The sequence below is a fragment of the Myotis yumanensis genome, unplaced genomic scaffold (genome assembly GCF_028538775.1).
Source record: "Myotis yumanensis isolate MYYU_CA2020_CCGP unplaced genomic scaffold, mMyoYum1.0.hap1 SCAF_10, whole genome shotgun sequence".
Lineage (NCBI taxonomy): Eukaryota > Metazoa > Chordata > Mammalia > Chiroptera > Vespertilionidae > Myotis > Myotis yumanensis.
In genome coordinates this window covers 58,611,233-58,625,325 of record NW_027223761.1, presented here as the reverse complement: position 1 = coordinate 58,625,325, position 14,093 = coordinate 58,611,233, and the positions used below count along the sequence as shown (strand labels likewise).

The following is a 14,093-nucleotide window of genomic DNA, read 5'->3' as shown; positions in this document are numbered from 1 at the left end:
CTTCCTCTCGCTCAAAAAAAAAAAAAAAAAATCAATGGAGGCCTGGCCAGTGTGGCTCAATGGTTGAGCTTGGACCTATGAACCAGGAGGTCATGGTTCAATTCCCTGTCAGGCCATATTCCTGATTTGCAGGTTGGTCCCCAGTGTGGGCATGCAGGAGGCAGCGGATCAATAATTTTCTCTCATCACTGATGTTTCTCTTTCTCTCCCTTCTTCTCTGAAATCAATTAAAAAATATATATTTTTAAATCAATGGATAAAAATATCCTCAGGTGAGGATTTAAAAAAATAAGACTAAGGTTTTCAGAATAGTGAAAAGTTTTGAGTTAAGATAAAATTATCACTCTCTTTATTCAATCATAATATGAGAGCTTTGAAACACTTATTAGAACTAATAACGTGAGTTGCTTTTACACAATTCATCCATGAAACTCCATTTGTCAAGAAACAGCCAATTTTTTTTTTTAATTTGGGTGGAACCTGAAGGGATTGACATTGGTTTTAAATTAATAGTCATATTAAAGTAGCAAATTGTTAATGTTATGAAAGTGGAGTGCAAATAGAAGATTTTAGGAATTAGAAATTAATCGACTGTATTATTGGGAAGGATTTCTGTTCCTAAAATAGATGCAAGAATATTTTCCAGCCCTGGCTTGCACACAGAAGGGTCACAGGTTCAATTCCTGGTCAAGGGCACCCACCTGGGTTGCAGGTTCGATCCCCCAGCACTGGGGACTCATGGGGGAGTCAACCAGTTGATGTGTCTTTCTCACATCTCTGTTTCTCTCTCTCTCTTTCACTCTCTCTCTCTCTCTTTCTCTTCCCACCTCCTTTCCACTCGCTCTGAAAATCAACGGAAATAAATATCCTTGGGTGAGGATTAAAAAATATATATTTTTCCAAACACAAAATTCAAGTGCTTAAAAATATCGCTCAATATATAACACACACACGTACAGATACATGTACATATTCTTTCCTATCTTTCTTCAAAATCAGGACTGTGAGACAGAGCTTCTGTCATCAATTATTCTTGGAATTTGATGAAATGGAAAGAATTTAGAATCACTCACTCTGTGTTCCATCCCCCTAAAGAGCTATTTCCTTCTCCCTAAGAGGGAGGCAAGACTGTCTGCTTCTCCTAAGGAGTCTAACTTGCAGAGTTATTCTAAGGACCCAATGCGCTGCATGGGAAAGACAGGTACAGCTGTATGGGAAAGGCGGGTACAGCTGCATGGGAAAGGCGGGTACAGCTGTATGGGAAAGGCAGGCACAGCTGTATGGGAAAGGCGGGTACAGCTGTATGGGAAAGGCAGGTACAGCTGCATGGGAAAGGCGGGTACAGCTGTATGGGAAAGGCAGGCACAGCTGTATGGGAAAGGCAGGTACAGCTGTATGGGAAAGGCAGGTACAGCTGCATGGGAAAGGCGGGTACAGCTGTATGGGAAAGGCAGGCACAGCTGTATGGGAAAGGCGGGTACAGCTGTATGGGAAAGGCAGGCACAGCTGTATGGGAAAGGCAGGCACAGCTGTATAGGAAAGGCAGGCACAGCTGTATGGGAAAGGCAGGCACAGCTGCATGGGAAAGGCAGGCACAGCTGTATGGGAAAGGCAGGTACAGCTGCATGGGAAAGGCAGGCACAGCTGTATGGGAAAGGCGGGTACAGCTGTATGGGAAAGGCAGGCACAGCTGTATGGGAAAGATGGGTACAGCTGTATGGGAAAGGCAGGCACAGCTGTATGGGAAAGATGGGTACAGCTGTATGGGAAAGACGGGTACAGCTGTATGGGAAAGGCAGGCACAGCTGTATGGGAAAGGCAGGCACAGCTGTATGGGAAAGGCAGGTACAGCTGTATGGGAAAGGCAGGCACAGCTGTATGGGAAAGGCAGGCACAGCTGTATGGAAAAGGCAGGCACAGCTGCATGGGAAAGGCAGGCACAGCTGTATGGGAAAGGCAGGTACAGCTGCATGGGAAAGGCAGGCACAGCTGTATGGGAAAGATGGGTACAGCTGTATGGGAAAGACGGGTACAGCTGTATGGGAAAGGCAGGCACAGCTGCATGGGAAAGGCAGGCACAGCTGTATGGGAAAGGCAGGTACAGCTGTATGGGAAAGGCAGGCACAGCTGTATGGGAAAGATGGGTACAGCTATATGGGAAAGGCAGGCACAGCTGTATGGGAAAGGCAGGTACAGCTATATGGGAAAGGCAGGTATGGTTGCTGTTGCTATCGCGACCAGAGTAGCTGTGCACTGAATGATGCTGTGTTAAAAGAAATCCAACTGGAAGACACTTTGGTGACTAGAAAAGACAGTTCCCTTTACCCCAAGTTTATTTCTTTTTCAAACCATTTCAAATGTGGTTAAGAGGGAGGAGAGCCAGGGGGGATTTTAGACACTTGAATGCAGATCATCCCCCTCCCCCTGAAACCCCTACCCCGCCCACCACACACACACACACACACACACACACACACACACACACACACACACACATTTTGTTCCTTTCCTTCATTCATTCAATAAATACTTCTCGGACCCATGCTGGGTGCCGGACATCGGACTAGGCAGAGGGAGCCACAAATAGGAAAGGACTAGAATGTGGTCTCAGGGAGCCCTTCGTCTAGCGAGCAGACACAGACTGAAAAGTGGGGGGCAGGAGGACGCGCTCCAGGGGGAGGTTTCCTCGGAGGAGGAGCATCCGCAAGTCGCTCCCGCTACCACCTCCCGCCGGTGCGCCCATCCCCCACCCCCCACCCCCAGGCGTCGCGTCCCCATGGCAACCAGTAGCCAAGCGGCGGCGGGCGAGGGCCCAGGGGGTGAGGCCACAACGGCCAAGACCTCGCGGCAGGGAGGCCTGGGCGGCGGGAGCGCGGCAGCCAGAGCAGAGGCGGGGAACCTGGGGCGGGGCGCGCGGGGACCCCGCGATCCTGCTCCTGGCCCTCAGACCCGGCCCGAGAGTGCGGCGCGGTGCAGCGCAGGTAACCCGCCCCGGCCTCCCCGGCCCCGCCTCGCCCCCCGACCCTCGTCCCATCAGCCAGACGTGCCCAAGAGGCGCGGGGAACCCCAGCAGGCCGGCTGCCCCTTGGGGGTGGCCTTGAACCCAGCGCGGGTCGCGGCAGGAGGCGGGGGTCGCTGCTGGGGCGCGCGACGGGTGGAGGGAGCCCGGGCTGCAGGGATGGTCCTTGCAGACCCACAGCAGAGTTTCTCCCTAAATGAGAAGGTCGAGGTTCTAGGTGTGTGGCCCTGGGTAAACCACCTGGCTTCTCTGTGCCTCGGTTCCCCTGACGTGAGAGCGAAGGATTTGAGACCTACCAAATGAATGTATTCACCTGGCGTTCCCCACCCCTGCTCCTCGCCCCTCCTCTCCACTCACAATCCAGGGCTCCTCTTAAATCCTTTGATCTGAGAGTGACATCAGCCCAGGAGTCTTCCTCCTCTTTCTACCCACTTGAAGGCTATTTAATTGACTTTTATTCAGTAATTCAGAGGAGTTGAAGTCCTTTTCAATACTTTGTCCATTTATCCTCATGAAGACGTTGTTGCTAGAGAAAGCTTTTTTGTTTTGTTTTTTTAACTTTGGGCAAATACTAACACCCAAGGGTGAGCAGGTGCCTACAGAGTTTTTGAGAAATTGTGAGAAACCTAATTTTAGGGAATTCTTAGTCTTTCTATTTTAAATCTCTGACAAAACCCAGAAAGGGCCCAATAAAAAATTTACTCATAATTTTTTTTATTTTTTACAAATAAAAAATAACGGCAACCTTAGAGGATCCACAAGAAAGGGAAGTTTGAGAGCATTTAGCTGGAATAAAATAGGAATTCTATTTTACTCACCTCATGGACCTGGCACCAAGCTGTTCTGTAGTGAATGCCACTTGGATTGAGTATTCCATTTATCTACTCACCACTAAGACAGTGTCACAAATGCACAGGGAGACACACACACACACACACACACACACACGCAAGTTTCTACATTTTGTAGAACCAAGAGCACTACATTCAGAAAAACTCATACTAAATGGTTTACCAGAAGCAATTCTTGTTTTCTAGGTTAATAACGGTTCCTATCATTTTGGGAATCTAGATCATTTTTCTCCTTTACAGGTTAAACATTGAGAAATATACACCAGAGGCAGTTTCTCGACATGGAGAACCAAGCCCACAATACAGTGGGGTAAGTGCTGAGAAATTTCTATTTAATCAGTTGGTACTTGACTATGCCAAAAATGTCCTGGCGATACATGACTTTTGAAATTTAGTATTAATAGAAGGATATGCCAGTTATTTTTGGTGAGGAGGATGCGGGAGAAATCCAAGTGATTTTAAGGATCTATAGTCTGAGTCTCCAGTTTAGACCTGGATCTGCAGTGGAAATCACTGTTTTCCAACTTTGGGTGAGTTTTTTAGTGTTTTGGCTGTGCACACGGGCTCCGTGTGCTCTTGGGTTTCCACAGTGCAGCAGTTCCTGGCCAGCTTGCCCCTTTCTTGCTGTACCAAGAGTCCAACCCTCCACGTTTGTCCTTAAGGCTGAACTCAGCACTTAAGCATAGCCTCGAAACAGATTTAGCTACTCAAAACAGCAACAAGACTGGATATTTTACCAAAAGTACCCTAGAGATCAGGAATAGAATTGGTATAACATTCACCATCATAAAAAGTTAAATTCCTTTTCACAAATATCTATCCCCACCCCTTCCATGACACCAGCACCACCCAGGTTTCTCTGTCTACTATTGTTTCATTAGCTAACTAGCCACTGGTTGATCCCAGAGCTGAGTGGGGAGGAGATATGGTGGAGAGGGAGGTGCTAGTGTGCCTATCTTGACTGTGACTGATTTTGCACTAGTCAAACCACTCCAGGTATCTCACTTTCAGGTTTTCTGCTCAGACCACGACTTTGACATCAGGCTAAAGGGAAGCTGCACAAGTCTGGATAATTCTAGCTATCACTTTTTAAATGTTTTTTAAAATTTTTATTGATTTCAGAGAGGAAGGGAGAGAGAGAGAGAGAGAGAGAGAGAGAGAGAGAGAAACATCAATGATGAGAGAGAATCATTGAGTGGCTGCCTCCTGCACACCCCACACTGGGGATGAAGCCCAGGCATGTGCCCTTGGCCGGAATGGAACCGTGGACCCTTCAGTCTGCAGGCTGACACTCTATCCACTGAACCAAACCAGTGAGGGCTCTAGCTATCACTTTTTAACGCCCTACTGAATACTCCTTCTGTCCCGGTAGGTATCATTGTCATTTCACAACTAAGAAATTGGGCATGTTAAAGTATAAGCTCTTATAACAAAGAGATGCCAAAATACAGTGTTTTAAGTAAGATTGAAGTGCATTTCTGTTTCATGTACAAGTCCAGATACAAGCAGACCAGGACCGGTAGAGCAGCCATTCTCACTGCATGATTTCTCTCTCTTGGCCCACCATCATGACGGTACTCCTGCTTGGAGAACTAAGATGCAGATTGACGGTCCTGAACCTAAGGCTGGGTAGCAAATATCACTTCACTGCAATTCTTCTTCATTCATTCTTAAGGAAATGTATGCCAGGCACAACATTAAGCACTATGATCCATACAAAGACCATTAAGAAACAGACCTTAAAGAACTTAGAGTTTAGTAGGGATCCACAGAGTTTGTTTGCGTACAACATAATTACAAACCAGAAGCAAATGAGAATTACTGGAAGTTTCCATGAGAAACTGCTCCACTCATCACAGCAGACATGAGACCAGACATTGTCCACCATGGTCTCCAAAGCATGGAGAGCCAAGTCGGCATTGCCTCTGTCTCACATGCTACTGAGAAATATGTAAAAATTTAGATCATGAAGACAAACATCCTTCATCAGGGATTTGTTCCGTAATTACCGTATCAAGCTACGTCACCTCCATACACAGCAGTGTTTTGTGGAGCAACCTTCGTTTAGCAAATATGTATCTAGAGCAGTGGTTCTCAACCTTCTGGCCCTTTAAATTCAGTTCCTCATGTTGTGACCCAACCGTAAAATTATTTTCGTTGCTACTTCATAACTGTAATGTTGCTACTGTTATGAATCGTAATGTAAATATCTGATATGCAGGATGTTCTTAGGCGACCCCTGTGAAAGGATCGTTCGACCGCCAAAGGGGTCGCGACCCATAGGTTGAGAACCGCTGATCTTGAGTCTACTATCAGCCAGTCATTGGTGGAAGCACCAGGAAGATAGCAGTAAACAAAATAGAGACCACTGCTCCAAGGGGCTTTCACGTCAGTGGGAGAGACAGTGGGAAATATAGACATGTTTCATACAGTGACATAAAGAAAAGAAAAGGAGCTGAGGAGGAGAGGAGGAGAGTGTGAATGGGGTGGTCAAACAAGGTGCCATCTGAGCAGAGATTGTATCTGGGTAAAGAGAGTTCCAGGCAACAGGAACAGAAAGTGCAAAGGCCTAAGGTGGTAGCTTTTACACAGAACATTTATAACATAGGTGAATCATTATTCTCTGACATCTGGGTTACCACAGGCTCTAATTTTAATTTATATCATGATTTCTCCCAATTATAGGTGTTTGTATTTGTGCCACAATAATATACTTAAACTTCTAATCAAAAACAGTCGTACTTAAGTGAGTTTGTCCTTTTTATTTGTTTTTAGAGTATATGCCAAGAACATAACTAATTACACAATGAATAATGATCCATCTTTTTTTAATATATATTTTATTGATTTTTTACAGAGAGGAAGGAAGAGGGATAGAGAGTCAGAAACATCGATCAGAGAGAGACATCGATCAGCTGCCTCCTGCACACTCCCCACCGGGGACGTGCCCACAGTCAAGGTACATGCCCTTGACCAGAATCAAACCTGGGACCCTTCAGTCCGCAGGCCAATGCTCTATCCACTGAGCCAAACTGGTTAGGCTAAATGATCCATCTTATTGGCCTTTTTAAAAGAACCATGTCCAGACTTTTTGATAATTTTTAAAAAATGTCTCAAAATTTAAAATTTTGCAAAGTTTAAATTATAAATGGAGTCTTAACCTGGGAAAAACTGAGGTATTCCAGAAGGGTCCAGGAACACCTCAAAAGATTTGGTTTCTTTCTTTACAAAACAGAAATATTAAACGAATTAGACTAATTTTTGTGTGTTGAAATTACATGGCAAGCATTACCACATAAAAAATAACATTGAGTATTTTTATGTTGTACAAGTATATACGTATTCCAGAAATACAGTGTCCCCCCCAAAAAAATGTATACACACTTTACAGCTGATAGCTCAATTGATGCTTCTTTTTTCAGATTTAATCCATTGTAATTAATAATTATTCAAAGTGTGTATACATTTTTGGGACACCATGTATATGTGAAATTGCTGGAAATATGAGATATCCTGACATAAGATGTATGTCATCAAACTTGGTGACACACTAAAATGACTGAACCTGAGTATCAGACTGTGGCACAGGTGGATGAAATCCATACTGTTTTTACAAAAATGACCCCTCATTACCACACTTTTGCCAGCCCAGGGTTCTTATAACATGGAAAAAGGCTGTTCCTAAATGAAAGAAATTAAGATGGGTAAACAATGATTGTAAATTAAATTAACAGTCAGGACTATGGGAAACCAAAGATGGCTGCTTGGTTAACCCAGCTCCCTGGCATTTCGTTGTTGTTGTTGTTGCTGGTGGTGGTGGTGGTGGTGGTTTTTGCATTCCTTATCCACCATAGTACACTTAAGCTGGACTTCATTCAGCTGCCACTTAGTTTGGGTTATCAGTATGTTTTTGGTTTTGTGCATATATTTTCCAGATAAATTGAAGCTTTCCATTGCCACAAGACTGATGCCCTCTCAACGGGAAAGAAACTGTTAGGAAATGTGTTTCCCACTTGGGATAGTCCTTCCATAATCTCTAGTGATTAGGGCACCCACTTCACTGAACAAATCAGACTCACCTTAGAATCCTTGACACAGAGGTCCTTAGACAATAGGATCACTTTCGATTACTTGTTAGGAAGTGTGTGAGTAGCGGCCAGCTCATCATGGTTTGGGTCCTGGGAAACACAATAACAAAAGTTACTCTTTATTTTTTGTCTGAAACATCCAGAATGCCTTCTCTATGGCTCAGGGACCATTGTGGAAGAGGTAGATGTGTAAGATTGTAAGAGCCGGATAAGAGGGGCACAAGGGGCAGGCAAATCTGACTCCATCTTAAAGCTAATCCTCTCTCTTAATTGAACCTAGACCCAGTTGCCTTATTTTCCTCAAGATTAAGGAGTGGAGAACAAAAAAGGGGGCATTGTAACAGAGTGAAATGGTAGGCCTTTCTGACTCTGATTCTCTGTTCAGTAGCTTCTGCCTAGTCTTGCATATACTAGTAGACGTATTAATCATTAGAGGGATTCTGCTTTTGGCTTGAGTTTTACAAAAACAATACATACTATCTCAGGATATAAGGGAAGTATGTATTGTTTATCAAGGAATTGCAAGAAGCTCATGACTGAACTCACATCAACTAGGGTCAACAGACTAAGTACAATCTTCCTTGGACCCTTGCTGGCACCCAGATGTCTTTTGTAGTCAATCACCTCTTGCCACTCCTGTTTCCCCCTTTCCTTGACATAAAAGAAGCCTGTACTCTACTTTTTTGAGATGGATTTGAGGCACCACTAAGTCTCCTATCTTCTTAGTTGGCACCTTCTCGTTCAATAAATATTTCCTTGAGAGAAAGAGAGAGAGAAAGAGAGAGAGAGAGAAACCATATCTAGATATTGCTTTGTTTTGTTATTCATGAATTTATACTTATTAATTTGTCCTTTTATGTTCTATTTTATTTATCTTGCTCTGAATTTTGAGTTACAAATTATAGTTCAGTTATTTTCATGAGTCTGGATTTCATAATTTCTTTAAATAATAAAAACATTAAAGCTCAAGTTCCTCTTGTGCACAGCTTTACTATGGACCATAGAATCAGTGTTCCCCCTGTCGTTTTCAAAATAGCCTATTACTTCCATTTTGATTTACTATTTGGCTTAATAGATATTTAGGAAATATAACTTCCAGTGGGGAGATAATTATTTTCTTGTTATTACTTTCTAATCTCCCTACCACCATGGTCATAGACTATGACCTAGATGATATTTCAGTTTCATTAAGATTATTCTTGTGATCTATTGGGTGATCAACCTCTATAAATGTTCTTTGGTCATTTGAAAACAAATGTATATTCTCTATTGGTTAAGTAAAAAGAATAAAGATCATACATATATAATCAAACATTTTAATTATTATTATTACATTTAAATTATGTTTTTCAAATCCATTATTACCTGACTTTTGTCTATTTGATCTGTCAAAAATATTTTAAGGAACATCTTTATATAATTATAGTTTAATCCAATTATTCTTGTATTTCAAGCAGTTTTTGTTGTACACATTTTTGTGTTCTATTCAATGTATTGAGGTCCATGGATATTATATCTTCCTGGTATATTATATGATTTTGCTTTAAAAAATATCTCACAAGTATGAGTTAATGTTATTTTGTTTGTCTTCTACTTTGCCTGGTACTGATATTGACAACTCTTATTCATCCCCTTGTTTTTATTCTTTTTTATATCATATTGTGTCTCTTATAAATAGCCAATAATTAGATTAAAACATAAATAACTCAATTAGAGAATCGTCATAAAAAAGAGAATTTTATGATCATTAATGTTAACATTTCACCACTTTTTACTTCACAACTTTTGCTAGCCTGATCTAGTTTTCCTTCTTTTTCCTTTACAAGTTTTACATCGTATAAGTTTTTAATTTATATTTTTTACAAACATTTTATTTTTGATTCCTCTCTTGGCATACTGAATTTTAACTATACCTTTAAATTACCTCAACCATAGTAAGACTTAACCTTTAGTAATGCCTTTGCTTCCCATTCCCTTATCCCACCTATAAGAATAATCTGGGGTTCTAGTTCCTGGTTGCTATTAATTTTTATAAACATTATTATACATAGGATAATGTTAATTGTTATTTTATTCCTTTCTTATTTTAAGAATCCCTTTTAACAGCTGTAAGTTTAATTGCATTGTTATTACTATTATTTATTTATTTAAAATATATTTTATTGATTTTTTACAGAGAGTAAGGGAGAGGGATAGAGAGTTGGAAACATCGATGAGAGAGAAACATTGATCAGCTGCCTCCTGCACACTCCCCACTGGGGATGTGCCTGCAACCAAGGTACATGCCCTTGACTGGAATCGAACCCGGGACCCTTGAGTCCGCAGGCTGATGCTTTATCCACTGAGCCAAACTGATCAGGGCTATTACTATTATTTATATACAAAACCTTCCCTGTTCTTAAATTTAAGAAATTTTTGAATTTACTTTTAATTTGACTGAAGTATATCCTTAGGTGATCTTTTCATAAAAATGAATGCGGATGATATACTTTTTAACTTTTTACATGCCTTATTTTTACTTTTAAACACAAACTCTGTAACATGACTCCCATTGTCTTGAAGAATTGAGTGTTGCAGATGGAAAAGCAAAAGCAACCTCACTCTCTCTTTCCTTCTTTCTTTTTAATATCTAGAGGTTTATAGGATTTCTGTTTATCCTAGAATTTTAAAATTTGTCAGAAAAACTTTCTCGGTATGCATCCTTTCTTAATAATCCTTCATGGCACGTGATAAACACTTTTACTCTAAAGATTCAAATTTCTTCAGCTCAGTGAAATTTTCTTCTATTTATTTGATATTAGTCTCTACTGTCTTGTTTCATTCTTATCTCCTAGAATATCTATATTTTTTCTTTATCTCTTAATTTTCATCATTGTCTTTTTTTCTCTATGTTATGGAGAAATTTCTCCAGTTTTCGCATTTTTATTTCAGCAATGATTTCATTCTGGGGTTTTTTTCTGCCACTACTGAGATCTTTAGTATTGACAACCATGTTTATATTTCCAAGTATTTCTCTCTTTTTGTATGTTTATTTTGTTCCTTTTGCATTCAAAATTGCTTTTTTTAAAATCAATGCAACATACCCTTGACTCATTAAAATATGAATAAGATTGTTTGAAATTATCTCTTGATCCTTTTAGCAATGTCCTTACAATCAGTTATTCGGTGGGTATGGCTCCAGTGTATTTCTTCACACCCTTCAATTTGTGCGTCTCCCCAACCTCTAACAACTGCTTCACAGCCCCACTTTTCTCCCAGCCTCTGCTACTCTACCAGAGAATTCAAGTAGAGAAATCTGCCCACCAACTACAGTGCATCTGCAGCTGCCTGAGGGTTCAGGCGGAGCCGCCAGCCAAGGTGTAATACAGTCTAATATATTTAAGATTACTAAAGCTTATATTTAATGCACTTATATCTGACGGTTATTCCTAAATGGCAATTCCACAAATGCATTAAGCAATGCTAAAGTCAATAAAACACATACATAAAGTCCCCAAATGTACAAATTCTGGAGTGTTATTATAGACAATAGTGCGGTGAAGGCCTGGGGATGGGGTAGGGGTGGAGGTGATCAATGGGGGGGGAGGGGGGGGGTGAGAGGAAGGGGACATCTGTAATACTTTCAACAATAAAGATAAATTTGAAAATAAATAATTAATTAAAATTTAAAATGTTTAAAGTCAATTTCCTTATATATGTGGATGCACATATGAATTGAAAAAGAACATTTATCCAGATCTTTCTTTTCTTAGTTATACATGTACAAAGTTTAAAAAGTCATTTTGTTTTTTATCAGTTACCAAAAAACAGCTCTCTCCTGTTCCCTCCCCAGAGGCACTTTTTTTGGGAGTATTTACCTCCATCTCTCTAAATAACATGCTTATATTGCTATTTCTTGATTTTTCAGTTTTAGACATCATCTACTGACATCCACAATGGTTATTTTTCATCACACACACACACACACACACACACACACACACACACTTCAGATTCTTCCAATACATTATGATCTTAGTTGGGTCAATATTCTGTTTGTCTCATAATGACTTTATAAACGATCTTTACCTCTGAGCCATATTGTACACTGTGATTATTTCTCATCTCCTGTACATTTTGTTTGTCCTGGTATTGATAACTCTAGTATCTTAATTACAAATGTTTTGAAGTTTTCTTCTTTCTGCATAATTTACTTCAAAAATGTCTTTCTGTTTGTATTTGACCTAGTTGTGTGAATGGTTTTCTTCAAATGGCTGTGGTCCCTGACTGCTTGTTCCTAGTCAAGGGTGGTAGAGTTGAAAGCTGACAGGCAGCTCCATGTACATGGCAGGGCGCTGCGACAGCGGTATGGTCATCAGTCTAGTCTCTTTCGGTGACCAGTCTCAGGCTGATCAGAGCCAGAAAACACTCTTCTAAATTCTCCTGATTGGAGGGTATAAGTTGGGCTGCCAGCATTTACCCCCTCCTTCCAGAAATCCCTACGTGGGCTACTTCTGGGCTTCCTCTCCTCCCAGCTCCCTTCATTTTTGTCCTTGTAGGTGTGACTGCATAGGTTGAAAAGACCCCCTCGCTTTATTTTAGTAGGATTTTGGAAGAGAATAAAATGTGTATTCATCCATCTTCAACCAAAAGTCTCATTTTTCTCTACTGAATCATTTACTTTTTATTCTGTGACTTACATCTTAGCCATTGATCTCATTCATTGAATCTTGTCAAATCCTTCCTAAAAATCTAGGTACTGTTACATGATCTGCCAAATTTTTTATCTGCTGTGAAAGTCATATTTTCAAAGAAACCAAGCAGATGAATATTAAAGCATAACTTCTCACATCTGAATTCAGAAAAAATACTTTAAAGCACTACTCTTCTATGTGTCTTTCTTAACTTTGAAAGTGTCCTTTCCAACTCTAAAGTATATTAATTGATAACAGGTTATATGGTTTTTTATGAGTTAAATACAGTTTTAATTATAGTGTATAAAATAATTCGAATATAAGTCAATATATTGGTAGTTTAATAAATTGTAGTAATGTATTCTTTTTGCACACTGAAAATCTTTTTAATTTGATTGATTCTCTTGCCTTCTGAATGCCCCAGACTATACCCCATTTTTCTTCTTCCATCATATTTTATCCCCACCCACCCACCCACACATATTCCTCTCCAGAGTAATTAAATTTGACAAGTTCTAATTTCTTGTGCCTCTGAAGAAGAAAAGTGAAGTAGACCTGGGGTAAAATACAACTTTGAAGGTAGATCCTGAAATGTTAGCACAGTGCCGAGTGATTATAGAAAATCAATGAGTGATTTTGAAAAGGAGAAAGGAAACTAGGAAGGAAGGGAGTGGGGAGATTGGGAAGTGGGGAATGAGGGGGGAAGGAAGAAAGGGAGGCAGGGAGGAGAGCAGGGAGGGAAGGAAAGGCAGGGAAAGATTCCTTCGAGAGACTAATAAAGCTGTCCACTAGACACCAGGCTGAGTGCCTTGAAGTGGTGAGGGTGAGGAATGTGTAGGACACTAACAGCAACTGCTGTGTCCCTCTTTTAAATAGCTTCACAGCAACTTCCATTATATTTCACAGGCCAGATTTTGTTCCATGGCCAGGCCTAGCCCCAGAGAGGACTGAGAAATGTAGTTGTGTATAACTGGACACAGTTCCACTCTGAATAACATCTGAGCTCCATTAGTATAGAAGGAAGGATGAATGTTGGGTGGGCAACTAGCCACATAGGAGATAAGAATAAGGTACAGATTTGGAAGTTATCAGAACAGGCTGGCATCAGAAGGTTCATTAGAAATTTCCAACATCCAGGAAACAGTATATTTCTTAGTTTTCTAGCATTGGAAGAACAGATTTTATCAATGTTTGCCTAATTTTTTGCTGAAAGGATCCAGTGAAATAACTGGCTCTAGTTTTAAATAGAAAATGGTAAAAAAAAAAAAAAAAAAAAAAAAAAAAAAAAAAAAGGAGACATATGTAATACTCTTTGTAATAATTTAAGCAATAAAAAAATTATATTAAAAAAAATAAAGTGCCTTATAAATATTACTTATAAAAAAAAGAAAATGGTAAAATGACTATCCTCACATGCACTAACACTGCAGTCTCTCATCATATAGACCTTTTGGAAAGAGGG

At 40.5% G+C, this 14,093-nt stretch overlaps 1 protein-coding gene across 3 annotated transcripts in view; it reads left to right on the top strand.

Moving 5' to 3' along the window:
• The first annotated feature begins 2,870 nt into the window (after nucleotides 1–2,870).
• The window catches only part of DEUP1 (deuterosome assembly protein 1), a 78,876-nt gene continuing 67,653 nt past the window's right edge, over nucleotides 2,871–14,093 (top strand). For all 3 annotated transcript variants that reach the window (XM_070426900.1, XM_070426899.1, XM_070426898.1), the window contains exons 1-2: nucleotides 2,871–2,981; nucleotides 4,111–4,180. In XM_070426900.1, the coding sequence (XP_070283001.1) occupies nucleotides 4,152–4,180 (29 nt within the window). In that variant the 5' untranslated portion in view covers nucleotides 2,871–2,981; nucleotides 4,111–4,151. The remainder of the gene's footprint in view (nucleotides 2,982–4,110; nucleotides 4,181–14,093) is intronic.